At 35.6% G+C, this 18,345-nt stretch overlaps 1 protein-coding gene across 6 annotated transcripts in view; it reads right to left on the bottom strand.

Annotated features, from left to right (window-relative positions):
* CHD9 (chromodomain helicase DNA binding protein 9) overlaps positions 1–18,051 on the bottom strand; it is a 160,068-nt gene extending 142,017 nt beyond the window's left edge. For all 6 annotated transcript variants that reach the window (XM_077751354.1, XM_077751353.1, XM_077751352.1 and 3 more), the window contains exon 1: positions 16,481–18,051. In XM_077751354.1, coding sequence (XP_077607480.1) covers positions 16,481–17,938 — 1,458 coding nt within the window. In that variant the 5' untranslated portion in view covers positions 17,939–18,051. The remainder of the gene's footprint in view (positions 1–16,480) is intronic.
* Between the last annotated feature and the right edge of the window lie 294 nt (positions 18,052–18,345).

An 18,345-nucleotide genomic window follows, 5' to 3' on the forward strand; every position in this document is an offset into this window, starting at 1 on the left:
ACAGACAAGAAAACTGTAGAGACGGTAACTTGCCTAAGACTCCTATGCTATTATGACAGGGCCAGAACTTGAACCCAGTCCTCCTGACTCTAAAATAAGTGCTTTCTCCACTTTATCAAAGAAACTAACATCTGAAAACCCACCTCCAAAAGATTTGCTGTCTGACACCAGAACTGACAGACAAATGGCTGATGCCAAGGACAAATATGAAAATGATCTTATTCCACTCCTTCAAAAATAGCTCATTTATCTGATGACAAAACTTCATGGCTTCTACTTTCTAGTATTATGCTTCAGTTCAGTAACATACAACCACATGCGTAACATTAAGAAAGCATTAAAAGCACATGACATAAAGCAACAGGGTCAACAAGAGCATTTTTACAAAATAAAATATGGCAACACTTTGGAAATCAGATTATCTAGGAAAAAATAGTACTGAGCCATGCAGTATTATAATATTTAATGACTTAGCTTGAAAGTATATAAAATTATTTTGTAATCAATAATAATGTAAACTATTAAAACAAAAATAGCAGATTATGTATTACAAAATCATAACTTCTTTATCTTTTCCCAGCATCTACTTTTCTCAAATCTGTGTTCAAGTCTTAGGTCTGTGATTTATGGACTATCCTAAGTCTAGTTTCCTCATTTATAAATTAAGTTGCCAGTATTAACATCATAAGATCATTGTGAAGATAAAAAGTGATGACCTATGAAAAAACGTGATGCACCCACTGTGATGTCTGGTATAGAACAGGGGCTTACTAAGTAATTACTCAATAAAAATTTGTGTTTTTTTTTTAAAAACCACTGAATTTACTAAAATCAGTTAAATATACATTATTGGGAAATATGAAACTAAGTTTTGGACAGTCAACTCTAAATCACTGCCTTCTAGATCATGAGATTACCCCTAGCATGAGAAGCAGAGAGAAAAGACTGAAGAGAAAAATAAGGATAGATACTCAAACCGCTTTTCATAACAAGATGTCATAAAGTCATAAACTGGGTCCTTGTTAAATTTATTCTTTAGGGATGAGACTGGGTGGCTCAGTCGGTTAAGCATCTAACTCGGCCCAGGTCATGATCTCACAGTCTCTGAGTTCAGCCCCACATCAGGCTCTGCTGACAGCTCAGAGCCTGGAGCCTGCTTCAGATTCTGTGTCTCCATCTTTCTCTGTCCCTCCCTGGCTCATGCTCTGTGTGTGCGCGCGCTCTCTCTCTCTCACTCTCTCAAAAACAAAAAATAAAACAAAACAAACACATTAAATTCATCCTTTAAAGCAATATCTCTAATTGGCCTCATGACTTGTGGAAGGCAGAATAATGACCCCCAAAGATATCAATCTCCTAATCACCCAAATCTGTGAATACGTTAAGTTATGCTGCAAAAGAAAATTCAGACTGCAGGTGAAATTAAAGTTGACCCTGAAAGAGAGAGAGATTATCCTAAATTGTTCAAGGACCCAATGCAATCACAAGGGTCCTTATAAGTGGAAGAAAGAGGCAGATGATGGTCATACAATGAGAGAAGGACTCAACCAGCTGTTGCTGAAGGGGGCCACAAGCCATAGAATGTGGCTGGCCTCTATGCACTGGCAAAGGCAAGAAAATGGATCCTCTCCCACAGCTTCTAGGAAGGAATGTGGCCTTGCCAACACCTTGATTTTAGCCCAGTGAGACCCATTTTAGACTTCTGGGTTCCAGGACTATGAGATAATAAATTTATGTTGTTTGAAGACACCAAATTTGTGATAATTTGTTACAGCAACAATAAGAAACTGATACATGACTATATATTCCCAAACTCAAAGGCAACAGAGGCTCTGTATGACCCTGAGCAAGCTATTTAACAACTCTATGCTTCAAGCCTCTATCTGTAAAAAGAGTAGGTGATAAGATCTACCTCACAGAATTGTTTCAAAGGTTAAATGAGACAATATGTGAAGCCATGAACGTGACTATAACTGTTCCATACGTATTGGCTATTTGTTATTATTATTATTCACAAGTATACAAGTCTTCAAAGGAAAGTCTGTACATTTACCTTGATTTTCTAGGGCTCTGTCTAATCATGGGTATAGACAACAATTTATCTACAATGATGTTCATTATGCCATCCAAGAATAATACACTGGTGAAATTATGGCACTTCTACGTTATAAATTATTATGAAGTCATTAAAATAGGAGTGTAAGTCTTCCAATTAAGGCCAAGATGGAGGAATAGGAATTTACCATCACGTATGGAAAAACCAAAAAACCAGGCAAAATATATAAAACAATAGTTTTTAAATGATGGACATCAGGTAACACATAGAGTGATCCCTGAGAGAAGGGAAAGAGATGAGCTAAGATTGACTACTGTCTCAGCTTACTTCAAGGGGAGTGTTTCCAAGCTGCAAAACAGAGATAGGAGGCAGCCACATGAATCATACAGCCTCCTTGAGTTGAGGGGACAGAGCTGGAAGTCGAGGAAAGCCAAGGCAGCTAGTATGCAGGGAAAGTTCTGGAGATGAGACAGCTTCACAGGGAAACACCTCTAGAGATCTTCATAAAGTCCCCTCTCAAGGTTTTAGGTGAGTACTGATTAGTGCTACTAGTTCGTGGAGAAACTACCCAAGGCCTAGAACAAACTACTTGAAAGCAGACTTCTCACTAGGGCCAAGAATAGTTCATCTTCCCAGAGTGGAAAATCTTGTATTTCACAAGGTACTGGACAGAGAAGGCTATTGTGTCAGTAGCGTGGGAAAATTAAAGATTGCTCTAGTCCAGCCTCACAAATCCTAAAAACAGATCTTCTACAGAGAAGCCAATTTCTAAGTAACTACATCCTAGAACAAAATTCAAGAATATTTATAGGAATGTAAAACTTTCCATCATTTAACAAGGTAAGATTCAAAATGTCTGGCCTCCATTCAAAAATTATCAGGCATGCAAAGCAGAAGAAAACACAGACTACACTGAGGGAAAAAATCCATCAACAAAAGCAGACTCAGAAAGGACACTGATGATAGATGTAGTAGACAAGGATAGTAGCACAGCTATTATAATTATACTCCAAATGTTCAGTAAGTTTGAGGAAGGATTGAGCATGCTAAGCAGAGACGTGTAAAGCGTAAAATGAATAAAAATGAGATTTAAGAAACATACTGGATGGTGATTACACAACAGAAGTGTAGTGAACACATACTAATAAAAACTATCCCAAAACAGAACAACCACAAAATATGCAAACAAGGGGCACACGGGGGCTCAGCCAGTTAAGTGTCCAGCTCTTGATTTCAGCTGAGATCATGATCTAACAGTTTGTGGGTGTGAGTCCTGCATTGGGCTTGAGTCCTGCATCGGGCTCCGTACTGAGTGTGGAGCCTGCTTGAGATTCTCTCTCTCCCTCTCTGTCTGACCCCCTCCCCTACCCCCTTCCCCCCCTGCTGTCTCAAATAAATAAACTTAAAAAAAAATCTAAAACGAAAGGCAGTTTTGGCTTAATTAGACACAGATTTTTTTAAATCATAAATCACACCTTTGTGCATACATAACAAGGAAAGTGTAAGTGAAATAAATCGGTTGAGGTATTCCTAAGACTGCTTCAAAATTCAGAGTCCTAAGCTTCATCAATTTCCCACTGAGAGTCATCAGTATCTAAGTTCATCCCCATAAAATTACCCTGGGTGCCATGAAAAATGCTGGTGATGAAGCATTTCCTAAAATAATTCATAATATGAAAAGCCAAGGCTGAGAGTCTCCCAAACATGGTTCTGTAATTATGCAAAGCTAATTTTCTTTGAATTGGGCTCCAGAAACATTGCCAGCACTTAGAACAAGAATTGCTTTCTACCAGGGAAAAGTGCCTTCTGCTCCTGTCTCCAGAATTTCCTTCCATCTGCTGCTTCCCTGACACTCTGAATGCATGTACAGGTAATTCTGACCACTTCACAACCGCTGCCTCCTGAGAGAGATTATAAAATGCCATCAACTGAAAGATGCATCCCAGTTTCAGAGGTCTTCAAATATCAAAGATGTAAATCTTGTAGTAGATGAAATAAAATACTCTTATTCTTATTAAAAAAAAAAAGCGTGTCCTCATAAAGACTGTACACTAACATTCATAGCACTTCTATTCATGATAATCCCAAACTAGAAGCAGTATCTTCTTCCAAAAGACAAGTGGATAAACAAATTGCAATATATCCATAGAAAGGAATACTGCTTAGGAATAAAAAACAAAATGAACTACTATACCTGTACCTACTGGATGAATCTCAAAGCAACTACAATGAATAAAAGAAACCAGAGAGTACACACTGTATTATTCCATGGATGTAAAATTCTAAAAAGTGCAAACTAATCTATAGTGACAGAAATCAGATCAGTAGTTGCCTTTGTGGGGTGGGGAGTGGGAAATGGAAGAAAGGAGCAACAGGAAACCGTTTAGGGTGATGAGTATGTTCATTACCCTGACTGTGTTGACAGTTTCACTGGTATATATATATCAAAGTTTAGCAAAGTGTACACTTTTAAGTATGTTCAGTTCATTATATGTCAAATATATCTAAATAAAGCTGAACATTTGAAACAGAAAATAAATAGGTAAACAGATACAGAACATAAGACTAAAAGCATACACACTGCATGTCAACTATACTTCAATTTTTTTTTTTTAATGTTTTATTTATTTCTAGGAGAGAGAGAGAGAGAGAGAGAGCGTGAGCAGGGGAGGGTCAGAGAGAGAGGGAGTCACAGACTGAAAGAGGCTCCAGGCTCTGAGCTGGCAGTCAGCACAGAGCCCGACACGGGGCCCGAACCCACGAACCGCGAGATCATGACCCAAGCGAAAGTCGGACGCTTAACCGACTAAGCCACCCAGGCGCTTCAACTATACTTCAATTTTTAAAATGACTGAAAGCATAGATCCTCAAATATAAAAAAGGAATTATTTCTATTTGGTGTGATAAGGAGTGACTTTTCTTGCTTATGCTTTCTAAACTTTTTCTGAATGTTTGCAAGGAACATGTTTCCTACCGTAGTTGTCAAATGTCTAGATCTTTTCATATACTAGGCAGTCAGTAGATGCTTGAAATAAATCACTTTCATTAATAGATCTGAAATATTACAAATACCCAAAGGAGAAACACAAAGCTACATAAAGTAATATTTAGAATCCACCACCATTTTAGATTATTTATATATCTTGTCTAGGCATATACTGCTGACAATACATTATTCGAGAGGCTGGTTCATGTATATTTGTTATATGGGTCTTATCGCCCTCATGAGTTACAGAAAAGCAGAATGCCTACCATATGTCTTATATATGTCAAGTATTAAAAATATATTTGTTGGGGCGCCTGGGTGGCTCAGTTGGTTAAGCATCCGACTTCAGCTCATGTCATGATCTCATGGTTTGTGGGTTCGAGCCGCGCGTCAGGCTCTGTGCTAACAGCTCAGAGTCTGGATCCTATTTCAGATTCTGTGTCTCCCTCTCTCTCTGCCCCTCCCCTGCTTGCGCTCTGTGTGTATCGTGCTCTCTCTCTCAAAAATAAATAAATATTAAAAAATTAAAAAAAATAAAAATATATTTGTTGAATTCATCAACAAATGAGTATCTTACAGACAAAACTATCTTAAAATTATAACTGCATCAGTGCTTAGCACAAGGCATATTCTCAAAAGCACATACCAAGCACATACCTAAAGCACATACCAAGCAAAGACTACTTCTTATTTCACACACAGCATGGCATCATGCAAAATCATACAGGCTGACAAAGTACTTATGAAACTGAATAAAAAATTTCCAGAATTTGTTCATATAATCACAAGCTTCCAACATGAAACACAGCTCAGAAATTATACAATGGTACTCTGAGATGTTATGGCATTACACAGGGTTCACAAAGTAAATGAGCTCCTTAAAAAAAAAAAAAAAAAAAAAGGCTGATTCCAGGTCTAAGGGAAATTAAAAACACCTTCTTGCACCAGAAAGCAGAGAAATAATTAGACTGATGAGGACATGTTAAGAGGGCATGGAGTTGGCTTGAAAGGATTCCCACTGGCCAAATATTCAAAAAGAATAATAATGACAATAGCTTATAACATGTTTAATGTTCTTTTGAATCCCTGGGTCCAACTCCTGATAAAAAAAAAAAAAATTCCACTTTTTAATTTATTTATTAATTCCAAAGGGGGAAAAGGTACTTTTACTAAGTGATAAAACTCAACATCACCAAAAATGGGACAAACTAACATCACGCCTCCTAATGGAATTCAATGGAATTACATAAAATCATCTGCAGCATTCTTACCAAAAAAATAATAACATTTAAACTGTATTATGAAGAAACAATTAGATAAATACAGGCAACTGGCTTGGACTTTTTAAAAAATGTCAGCATCAGGAAAGAACAACAAAAAGCCCAGAAAACCTGTATTAGGTTAAAGGAGATTTAAGGACTAAATTAACATTTAATATTAACATATAACATTAACATTTAACCACTTAAATGCAATGTCTGGCTTTTGACTCGGATCCTGGATATTAAAACAAACATCTCTAAAGAACATTATGGGATAGCTTAAGAAATTTGAATTTGTCGGGGGCCGCCTGAGTGGCTCAGTCGGTTAAGCGTCCGGCTTCGGCTCTGGTCATGATCTCACGGTTCGTGGGTTTGAGCCCCGCATCGGGCTCTGTGCTGACAGCTAGCTCAGAGCCTGGAGCCTGCTTCAGATTCTGTGTCTCCCTCTCTCTCTGACCGTTCCCTGCTTACGCTGTCTCTCTCTCTCAGAAATAAATGAAAAACATTTTTTAAAAAGTTAAAAAAAAAAAAAAAGAAATTTGAATTTGTCAGGTAGGATGCCTGGCTGGCTCAGTTGGAGTGTGCAACTCTTGATCTCAGGGTTATGAGTTCGAGCCTCACTTTGGGTATAAAGATTACTTAAAAATAAAATCTTTTTAAAAAGAATTGAAATTTGGATTGCATAATATTTGTATAGGATTACATTGGATTATACATTATGATATTTATTGTTACTATCTGTTAATTTCTTGATTGTGATAAAAGTATACTTATAGAAGAATATACCTGATCTAAGTAGAGCTATGTTAAAATAACTGGGGGTGGGGGCATCTGGGTGGTTCAGTGGGTTGAGTGTCTGACTCTTGACTTCTGCTCAGGTTATGATCCCAGGGTCGTGGGACTGAGCCCTGCGTTGGACTCCATACTCTGCTTAGGATTCTGTCTCTCCCCTTCTCAGCAGCTCTCCCCTGCTCAGGTACTCTCTCTAATATATATATATCACAAACTATTGCAAAACTCTTACAATTATATATATATTCACTGTTGATGAATTCAACAAATATACATATATATAACATACACATATGTAAAGTATCATGATATTTTTACTGGTGATACTAAGTTTTAACACTCATTAAAAGTACCTTTTATTAAAAATAAAAATAAGAAAGCAACTGTGGCAAAAATTAATAATTTATGAGTCTATGTCAATGGGAATATGCATGTTTATCATATAATTCTTTCATCTTTTCCACAAGCTTAAAATATTTTTCAAAATAAAGTTAAATAAAATGATATTTTCAAAATCAACAGTTGAAAGGCATTCATAATATTAACATTTCTAATATCATTTAAGCTGACCTGAACCCATTTTTGTTCTTGTAAAATAACAAAACACAGGCCTAGCCTTAGAAGTATCTTCCTATTTAAAAAAAAAAAAAAAAAGAAGTATCTTCCTATTTTACATTTAGTACCTAGCATAGCAACTGACATATAAATAGCAGGTGCTCAAAGAACATGTGCTGTTTCTGCTAAGCAATTAGTAGTTGTTTGACTTTAGGCAGGTCGTTTTCCTTCCTGACCCTTCAAATACTTGATCTGCAAATTCTGGGAAATATTACTAACTTGCATACAACCACATTATTACCAAAAGACTCAAATAATGTTAACAAAACCGTTTTTCAAAATACTGTGCAAATTTTATTACTATTTCTATCTTTATTCATACTCAATGTTTACTATTTTAATTTTTTAAAAATTACTTCTGAAAGTCTTACATTCATTTGAGGTATTTAGGAGAATAAAGCCCTGGAAAATTTGTCTAGCAATATCACCTTATATTTCTCAGTAACTATTTCTTTTTTGAAAAAAAATATAGTGTTCCAAGTTGAATACATAGCACAGTTGAATACATCACACAGCTTTGTTAGAGTTTTGCAATAGTTTGTGATGAATTTAAATAGATGAGAAACTCAAAAGAAGAGGTCCAGTTGCTTTCTTGGCTCTGACATTCACAAAAGCAACTGGACCTCTGACAGCTGTATAATATATGTTCATATATTATTATATGGATACAAAGAATCAAATAATGAGAGACTGCTAAGAAGTCATGAAACAAAGAGATAACCTAGAAACTGCAACTCCTCTTTTAAACAGGATAGGCCAAAAAAATGTATTTTTTATTTGTAAATCACTCATCCCAAATCATTTAGCTGGACTGCGAAGGGAAAGTGCTGGAAACCAATGTCAATCAAAACTGAATCAGAAATGAAAAGAGAACAACTCTGAAGTAATATAGATCAAATAGGAAAGTATGATTTTTCCAGTTTGAGTTCTTTGAAGGCAAAGGACCATATCCTTCATTTTTGCAACCTCACTACCCAGCATAATCTCATACACCTGGTGGTCACCTAGTAAATGTTGAATGAAAGCATTAAAAATGCAACATTTCCAAAACACACTTTTATAAAATTCAGTATATACAATTTATACCTACATTTGACAAATAACAATAAGGGTGTTTTTTTTAAGACTAAAGATGTATTTAAAACTTTGACACATTAAAAACTATATATACCAAATAAACAAAACCCCCCCAAAGTTAACTTATCTCTCAATTTGGAGACAATCAGTTATAACTGCATTTTATAACACAACACACGAAATCTAAGTATGTGACTATTGTATGGTATCACTCTCATTTCTGAGTTTAAACTACAATATGAATCTGATAACTAGCTAGGAAGCAAATTTTTACTTCTCTAGCACTGTTTTTGTTTGTTTTTTTTTCATATTTGAGAAGCGAAGAAAACCTTGTCCAGCTCGAAAATTCTATGAAATTCCATGAAACTGTCAAAGTAAACTTGTACTGCTTTCAGGCACACAAACATATTCACGCAGGAAAAAATCTTGCTTTAAAGACTGTCCTTCTTTCATAATCGGTAAGGTATTACTTACATCATAAATGTGCAAGGTATTATTTGTACAGTTGAGCATAGCAAATTACCAGATTTTATTTAACTGAAACTGCAATCCAAGCTTCCCAACAATGTGCTTACTATCCCTTTCCCTATATTACCCACACTACATTGTATTAAAATATTTCCTTAGTTTAAAATAATCTCAGCCCGAATACCTAAATGAAGAAATCTGATCACCCACAGTATGTATTCCAAAACCACCGTGAATCCATGTCATCATAATAGGTATAAAGTTGGATGGCTCAGTAGCCCTAACACATTGCTTTCAATTTCAGACATTAATAACAAGTAAATGAGTAGTCCTAACCTATTTGGAAGTGCACCTCAATAATAAAATTAAATACAATAAAATTTTGTTAGACCTACTTTTAAGTTTGGCTTGGATCTCATGCTCTTCTCATACTGCACAAATCCACAAATTTCTCACCAACTGCTGCTGCCTCTTCCCCACCCCTGGAATTCACTTCCTGTTCACTTTTCACCCTTAAGTATGCATGTTAGAGGTCAACAGCCTTAAAGCTGCTGTTAATGATTGGAGTTTCTGTTACTCTGCTTTGTGGTAGGCACTGCAGAGCTCAACTCTTCTACTACAGTATGGTACACAGGTTAGTTATTAGAACTAGCTACTATTCCACAAATTCCTCCATTCAAATAGAATATTTTCATCCTGAACACATGACAGAAACGTCAAAGCCAAAACCTAGTCCAANCTAGACATAATTTCTATTCTGTGTTCTGGCTTAGACAAGAGGAATTCTGAAACTTGTTATGAGCAATACCACACCAAATGCATAAACTCTGATCAAGAGAGGGATGGTGTTTTATAAGATTTTTAATTGGTTCAAGGAGACAATCTTAAAACTCCTTAATTTTTTCTCTTTTTGTCCAGAGTATTGGAGTGACAAGTTTTTTTAATTACATTTATCTGTTGCTTTATTGACTTTAAAGTCACCACTAGGCGAAAAAAAACCTAGCAAAGAGCTCGGGATCCTCTGAGTGCAACGAAAATGAACATACAGCAAATCCCTTTAGTTTTACATAGGTTTTCCTCTCTTTTTTAAAAACAACTTTCTTTATACACAAAATTAGCTATGTTTCTGCTTAAGAAATGTCTTCCAACAGGTTTTTTCTACAGTGGGGATCCTTACTTAGGTGTAAGAATAACCATACTTGAACATACAAGATCTCCCTATAAAACTCTTCATCTCTTCCTAACATTCTAACACCGTCGCCCTCTGGGGGTGAGAGAGGGTGCCATATAATTAAAGATTTTCATGCTAATAGAATACATTTCAACTATCTGGAAAATGTACTCATCTTTAATAAATTCCCTGACATTGCTGGATAGCAGGGAACTTGTCACATTGCTTTATCTTTCTTCATTATTTGTAATCACCACTCAGGAGCTAAACAGGCAACAATATGAATGATACGTGCTGCGATGAAGCCCAAAAACGATAACTGCAGAGTCTTAAGAGTGGAAAAGAACCCACCAATTTAGTCCATTTTACACCCACTACAGGAATTTTTTCTGTGACACATCTGAGCCGTTTTATTTACCTGTTTTCCTTCAAAGGGATTTCAAACTTCTTCCTCAGCATTACATGATCATCTGCTGCTCTGTGACTTTCACTTAGCAGGCCTAATTCTGACCTCCAACATTCTTTTTTTTTTTTTTTTTAATTTTAAATGTTATTTATTTTTGAGAGAGAGAGACACAGAGCACAAGCAGGGGAGGGTCAGAGAGAGAGGGAGACACAGAATCTGAAGCAGCTCCAGGCTCTGAGCCATCAGCACAGAGCCTGACGTGGGGCTCGAACTCACAAACTGTGAGATCATGACCTGAGCTGAAGTCGGATGCTTAACCCGCTGAGCCACCCAGGTGCCCCTCCAACATTCTTTAAACACTTGAAGAAAGCGATCAGGTTTATCTTTGGAGCTTTGTTGTTGCCATCTTATTTATTATACAATTTTATAAAAAATGTCTTAGCACTCTTGGAAGCAATAGCTATTTTGGTTTACTTCTCTTTGTTTTAGCAGTGTTTTTCCCTTGGATAAACTATTTGCCAACGTGGCCAGAAAACAGGAGATGCATGCTCTTTTCCACTTAAAGATTCTAAAACAAGTTTCTGCCTCATCAGTAGATTTTTGAAAGGGGGAGGGGGTGAGTAGGGAAAAATCATTTCGTATATTATTATTACATATCACAACGTACTAACATCCTCTGAAGGAATGGAAAAGTGGGTAAGACAACATGTAATGGAATCAAACTTGGTTTGAATCCAGTCTGGCCACTTGGGTATCTCCACACTAGCTGTGTGACTTGGGGTATATACTATTTAACTTCTCTGTATCTTAATTTCCTCCCACGGAAATTCACAGAAATAACTGTATCCAAATAAAAGGAGTGTGGTGAGGGATGATGTGTTAATAAATACTAAGTATTCAAAATAGTGCTTAGCACAAAGTAAGTGCTCTACATGTTAGTCATAATTTTTGCTACTGCTGCACATCTATTTTAAATTGAATTGTCATGGTTATATATGCAAGAAAAATATAAAGATATTTTAATTAAACATGATTCGGATTTTTCCAGTGCTCAATAACTTTATTTTTTACATGGTTCTTAGCAACCTTGTAATGGTAAACTATTCAGCATTCAAAATCATTTTCATAAAAACAGTTAATGACTTGAAAAATGTCTGCAACATAGTAATTGGAAGGTGAAAAGAGCCATTTGCCAAAAAGCATGAACTATAATGACCTCAACTTTATTTCTTAAAATGCAAAAATAAAGGGGCGTCTGGGTGGCTTAGTCAGTTAAGCGTCCGACTTTCGCTTAGGTCATGATCTCACGGTTCGTGGGTTCGAGCCCCGTGTCGGGCTCTGTGCTGACTGCCAGCTCAGAGCCTGGAGCCTATTTCCGTCTGTGACTCCCTCTCTCTCTGATCCTCCCCTGCTCACGCTGTCTCTCTCTCTCTCTCTCTCCTAGAAATAAATAAAAAAAAACATTTAAAAAAATTTTTTAAAAAAATGCAAAAATATGAAAGTGAAGGACAGGGATGAGAGACAACAGATCTCACTGGAAACTCATACAGCAAAATGTCAACAATGGCCTCTTTGGTAGTGGTATTATAAGTAACATTTTTTTAAAAATTTTAGTGTTTTAATGTTTTTAATACTTATTTCTTTTGGGGAGAGAGAGAGTGTGTGTGTGTGTGTGAGCAGGNCTCCCCTGCTCACGCTGTCTCTCTCTCTCTCTCTCCTAGAAATAAATAAAAAAAAACATTTAAAAAAATTTTTTAAAAAAATGCAAAAATATGAAAGTGAAGGACAGGGATGAGAGACAACAGATCTCACTGGAAACTCATACAGCAAAATGTCAACAATGGCCTCTTTGGTAGTGGTATTATAAGTAACATTTTTTTAAAAATTTTAGTGTTTTAATGTTTTTAATACTTATTTCTTTTGGGGAGAGAGAGAGTGTGTGTGTGTGTGTGAGCAGGGGAGGAGCAGAGAGAGAGAAAGAGAGAGACATGGAATCTGAAGCAGGCACCAGGCTCTGAGCTGTCAGCACAGAGTCCGACGTGGGGCTCAAACCCAAGAACCATGAGATCATGATCTGAGCCAAAGTCAGATGCTTAACTGACTGAGCCACCCAGGCGCCCCCCCAAGTAACTTAGTTTTAATTTGCTTGTTTTATATATTGTCCAATTTTTTAAAAACCACATATTAAATTTTTATCCAAAAAAAAATCCATTGTTTTAAAATGTGTCCTACATAGGGTATTCAAACAGTTCTTTCTCTACTTTCTTTAAAAGCCTATAGGTAATGTAAGCTTCCCTATCCTTGGGAAGAAAATGAAATAAAAATGCAAGGTACTAAATAAAGTAATGAATTCATCACCATATGAGGCCAACAAGGAATTATGTGTAATTCTGAACATCCTAAAATTCTATTTTGTTTTGATTGCTATTTCAGTTATCCCACATATTTTACACGCCTATCAAACTTACACTAATTGAACTGATAACATTGAGAGATCACACAATGTTACTTCTACTTTACAAAGCAGACAAAAATAAAAGATTTTCTGTTACAAAATAGCAAAAGGTGTTTGTCATAAGAGAGCAATGAAAAGTTTATAGTATGTTTTTCTCAAAATTCCTGTGCTCTAAAACTTACACAGAAAAATAAGCTAGTACTTTCTCTTATGTTTAGTGAGTACTTCTATTTAGGAACACTGGCTATGGCTTCTTACCTTTTTTCTTTTCTCATGGTAAAATTCTAGAGTCAATTATATAAGAAATGTTCTCAGCAATATTCACTGTTTTTAATGACTGACATAGACTTCAGAGTACTTACTTCAAGACATTTGAAATTATCTCCACAACCACCCCACCTCAGGTGAGAAACAAGAAAAAGCAAGGCTTTGAAGTGTTCTTTATGCATCCAACACCCTTACTGAAGCCTTCTAGAATTCTCAATAGAGTGCCACTATGAATTTTCACACATTAGGTTAAAGAATATCTTGTTTCAGCTATAACAAAATGAATCTCATTTTTTTAAATTTGGATAAACCAAAAGTTATGCCAAAGAAGAGATTATTTTTTAATATCTTAATATATATATACATTTAACAATGTTAATTTAGTCTGAAATGAAATTACTTGCAATTAAGAGAGACAGTTAAAAAAAACTTAAAAGAAAAAAAATTTATTTCCAAAGAATCTGGGGGAAAGACCATAATAATGTAAGAAGAGCTACTCATTAATCAACATTTTTGCTATGTAGTAATCATAACCATGCAGAACATGCTGAAAATTACATAGATGAAAAAAACTTGTAAGCTCTGCCAACATTTATTAAAATTACACATATTAATCATTCAAATTTCACATGTTTAGGATATGTGACCTATGATTCAGTGCATATAAAGCCTATCTACAACCTATAAAACTCAATCATAATAATCCTCTACCTTCTCTACCAAATCCACCCTTCGTCTTCACCCCCACAATCGACAACTACCAAGTATTATTCTTAACACTAACAAAAAGTAGGAAACTTGAGAACAGCTTTTCAATAGGTCCAAACGGTTTTCCAAATGAACTGCCCTTTATCCGGTTTTGAACATCTAACATAAAGAATAAGAAGTTAGCAAAATAAAACAAACTCAGGAACAAAAAGGTGAAAAGATTTAAACAAAGCCATATAAATGTATCAGTAGAGTAAGACGATTTATGAAGGTTGCTTAGGATGGATCTGAACAAAATTTCTCTGAGATAATACTATCTACATGCTAGCATGAGGAACTACTTTAGTTATTTCTAATTCATTCCAGATCTATAATTTCTTTCAAAGGCAGTAGAACACGTTTAGAAAAACATGAAATAAAAAAAATTAAAATGATGACATGGCTCCTAGAAAAATAAAAGTAAACAGTAAATAAATTCTGGGTGTCATAACTTCAAGTATACCCTAAACAAAATGACTAGTCCAACTAGTCAGAAATGTAGCTATTAAGTAGGTAGATGACCCTAGGTTCAGGCAGCAGGGGTTTTCCCCAGGGTCCTTCTAAAGAAGATGCTTGATCCTCTTCCAGTAGAGGGAGCAAAATCATAATATTCTACTCAGGCCACGAAAGAAGAGGGAGGGCTTATGAGTGTCTTTTAAATATCTTAAAATCTATCTAAACATTTCAAAAAATGTACTGAAAATACCATTTGAAACCAATAAAATCAAACTAAGGGAAAAGATATAAAGATTTTATCTTCTTCAAACACCTGGAGGCTTTGAAATGAATAAATGGTCCCTAAATGTTCAATTTCAAGTACTGTGATATATTACATTGTCCACCAAATCTCAGAGGTAACCAAGTACTGAAGCATTTTAGGAATCCTTAATTTAGCGAGATTTCAGACAAATGATAAAATATTACACTAAATTCCTTTTTATAATAAAAGCAACATGGTAACATGACAAAAACTATAGAAAACAAAGGAAAGTATAACTGCACTACCCTGAAACAGCCTATTTCAATATTTTTCTCATATGCATATTTTCATACTGCTATGAGAAAAAGCACAATTATAAAAACCTTTAGGAAGTGCTTACTATATACTAAGTATAGTTCTAAATACTTTTACATATTATAATTTTTTTAGTCCTTACTGAAGTTCTACTAAGTAGATCCTGTTATTATTCCACATTTGAAAGGTAAAGCAAATGAGACACACAGAAATTATATAATTAGCTACAAGTCACACAGCTAGTAACAGTAGCTAAGATTCTAACCAAGGTAGTGTGGTACTGAGCCTGTACTCTTAACCACTTTACTGTGATCTTAACTTTGAATTATGCTTTTCCCCCATCATTAACACGGTCTTCAGTGTTAGTCTTCAAAGTCTTTTTAATGCTTGTGACAGTCCACCTATACGCTATGACAATAAACTACGATGCCTCAACTGTCCTATATAGATAATAGAAGATAAATATCTTTGGGTATATTACTTTTGCCACATTTTGGGTATTTTTTATATTCAAATATACCACCAAGTTGTTTTTCAAAATATCTGTATCAGTTAATGAAGGCGTAAAAGTTCTAATTTCACCATAAACTCACCAGCATTAAGCATTAACATTAAATTTTTTTTCTAATACATAAAAATGAAACCACACTGCAAACTAAATTATTAAACTTGTATATTATTCTGAATGTTTTGCTTATTAATTCAACTTACCATTTTATGAATTTCAGCTCCTATGCTTTATCCAGTTATCAGCTGAGGTCTTAAAAGTTTGCTTATCAATTTATATGAGCTCTTTATAGGATTATTAACATAATAAACATTGAGATAAAATGTCCCCAGTCTACTGTTTTGCTTCTAATTATGGTTAAGTTTTCATTTTTGACAACAAATTCTTCTGTTAAAGGCAATTATAATTGAAAGTTACCAAAAAGGCCTTAAAACCTGACTATTTTCTAAATAGAGAAGTTAATGTATTGCTCTGAGCACATCAATGAATAACTTCCAAATAGAAGACTATTAAAGCAACAAAGTATGTCATAATATGCATATTCACCTAACAGAATGACTGAGTTTCAGCAACCTTCAATATGTCTCACATAAAATTAACTCAACAAGTAAAAGTCCATCCTACCCCAAATCACCAAAATAAAAGAGCTACAAACCTGTCGCTGTAAATATAGGCGGTTTCTGTCATGTAAATGCTGATGATTTGAAAGTGATGAATGCCAACTGCGAGCTGGACTGTGCAACTGAGTTTGAGCCATCTCTGAAGGCCGAGTTACCAGATGTGAAGTAAACTGCCGTTCAAGGTCATGATCTAAAACATGACTTGAATGATCTTGTCCAAATGTTGCCTCATCAAATTGGGGAAGGAGACCCTCCTGCAGGAGGTCTTCTGGGTCAAGTCCTGTGAATGGCTCAGTTTGAGACTCCACTTGATGAAGTAAATTCTCTTCTAAAGATGAAAAGCCATTAGTTTCTACGTGATCATTGAAATGGCCCATTTGAGTTCCTGAGTCAACAGGATCTGGGAAGTTCATGTGCACAGGAGATAATTTTGAATTGCTATAATTACCCTGAGGATGTGATGAATGCAACATTTGGAAATTACTTGAATTCAACGATGTATTGGGATTTAGCATATGCTGAGTGGATTCTTGCTTGATTCCCCTATGAGGTGAAAAGGAATTACTTCCAGTAAAATCAGATAAAGGCTGATTTGTATGATTAGGTGCAAGAACGGCAGAAGACTGCAGAAGACTGTTGGGTGAGACGTGATTACTGGGAAAGGAATAATGTGAAGAAAACTGCTGTGAATTACTGACAGAACAAGAAGTCATATTTGGAGAAGGTCCATTAAAATTCCCTTCTTGGTGATTGCTACACTTGAGGAAGTGCACTGAAGGATTTGATGTTTGAGGAAATTGCTGCATTGAGAGAGACTGTTGAGACGTAGATGCATTCGTAATTTGTGATGAGTGGCTAACACTGACTCTGTGTGGACCAGAAACATTGACATCCATAAAATTTTTAGACTGGCTAAGAGAATTTTGCCCTGGGTTAAGACTGTTTCTGCTTTGCTGTGAGCGTAGTGAAGTGCACTGTGTTTGTTGTTCACTGGCCTGAAATAAGGCAAAGTCATGGTGTACCACAAAGCTTTTATTTGGATGCATAGGGTGAGAATGTCCTTGTTGATGGAAAGGAGACCCATTTTGATTTGAAATGCTGGTAGCTGTCTGATGGCCCCACATTGGACTGCCATCTGCTACATCTGGAAACAAACCATTGGGTTGGTTTTGGGGGTGGATTGGAGAACAATTAAACTGAGAGTGTGGAGATAACACGTGTTCAGCTGGGCTACCAAAAGGCTGACTGACCTGGTGAAATTTCATTGAATCAAACTGATTTAACTGCTCATAATCAGTTATCTTCTGATGTGTTGGAGTACCTTGAACATGGTTCAGTGAGTCTATGTGCAAAGGTTCAAATTCTGCACCCAGGTTCAATTCATCGACTAGTGAAACAGGTCCTGGCTGTACAAATGCATCATCTGACAAACCTTCTAAGGTCTCACCAAAAAGATTGGCATCATCAAAAAAGTCCATCATTGGATCTGTCATCTTGAAAAATCCAGTGACGATCTGGGCTGTTTACTCCAAATGAAGTATATTCAGCTTCTCTATAGTAGATATTATTGGATCATTTCCAAAGGTCATCAACTAATCCGAAACAGGTCAATGTTCATTATTGCTCTAGATAATGACATGTCATGAAGTGTCAGAATCCTAGGAAAATAAGAAAAAGCAATTAAAGTTTAATGACGAGTATTCATAGAAGTTCTACAAAGTTTATATAGGATTTAAAAAACCTATAATCTCAATGTACAGTATTCTTAATAGAATAATTCATTGCAAAAAGCTCATTAATATTCCCTACAAAGAAAAAAATGCTGGTGCACGGGACATGACTATATGCATTTAAAAGCAATAATGTATACGCTTCATTTTGAAGTTCATATATTTTGACA

Source organism: Crocuta crocuta, unplaced genomic scaffold (assembly GCF_008692635.1).
Source record: "Crocuta crocuta isolate KB4526 unplaced genomic scaffold, BGI_CrCroc_1.0 scaffold124, whole genome shotgun sequence".
Taxonomy (NCBI): Eukaryota; Metazoa; Chordata; class Mammalia; order Carnivora; family Hyaenidae; genus Crocuta; species Crocuta crocuta.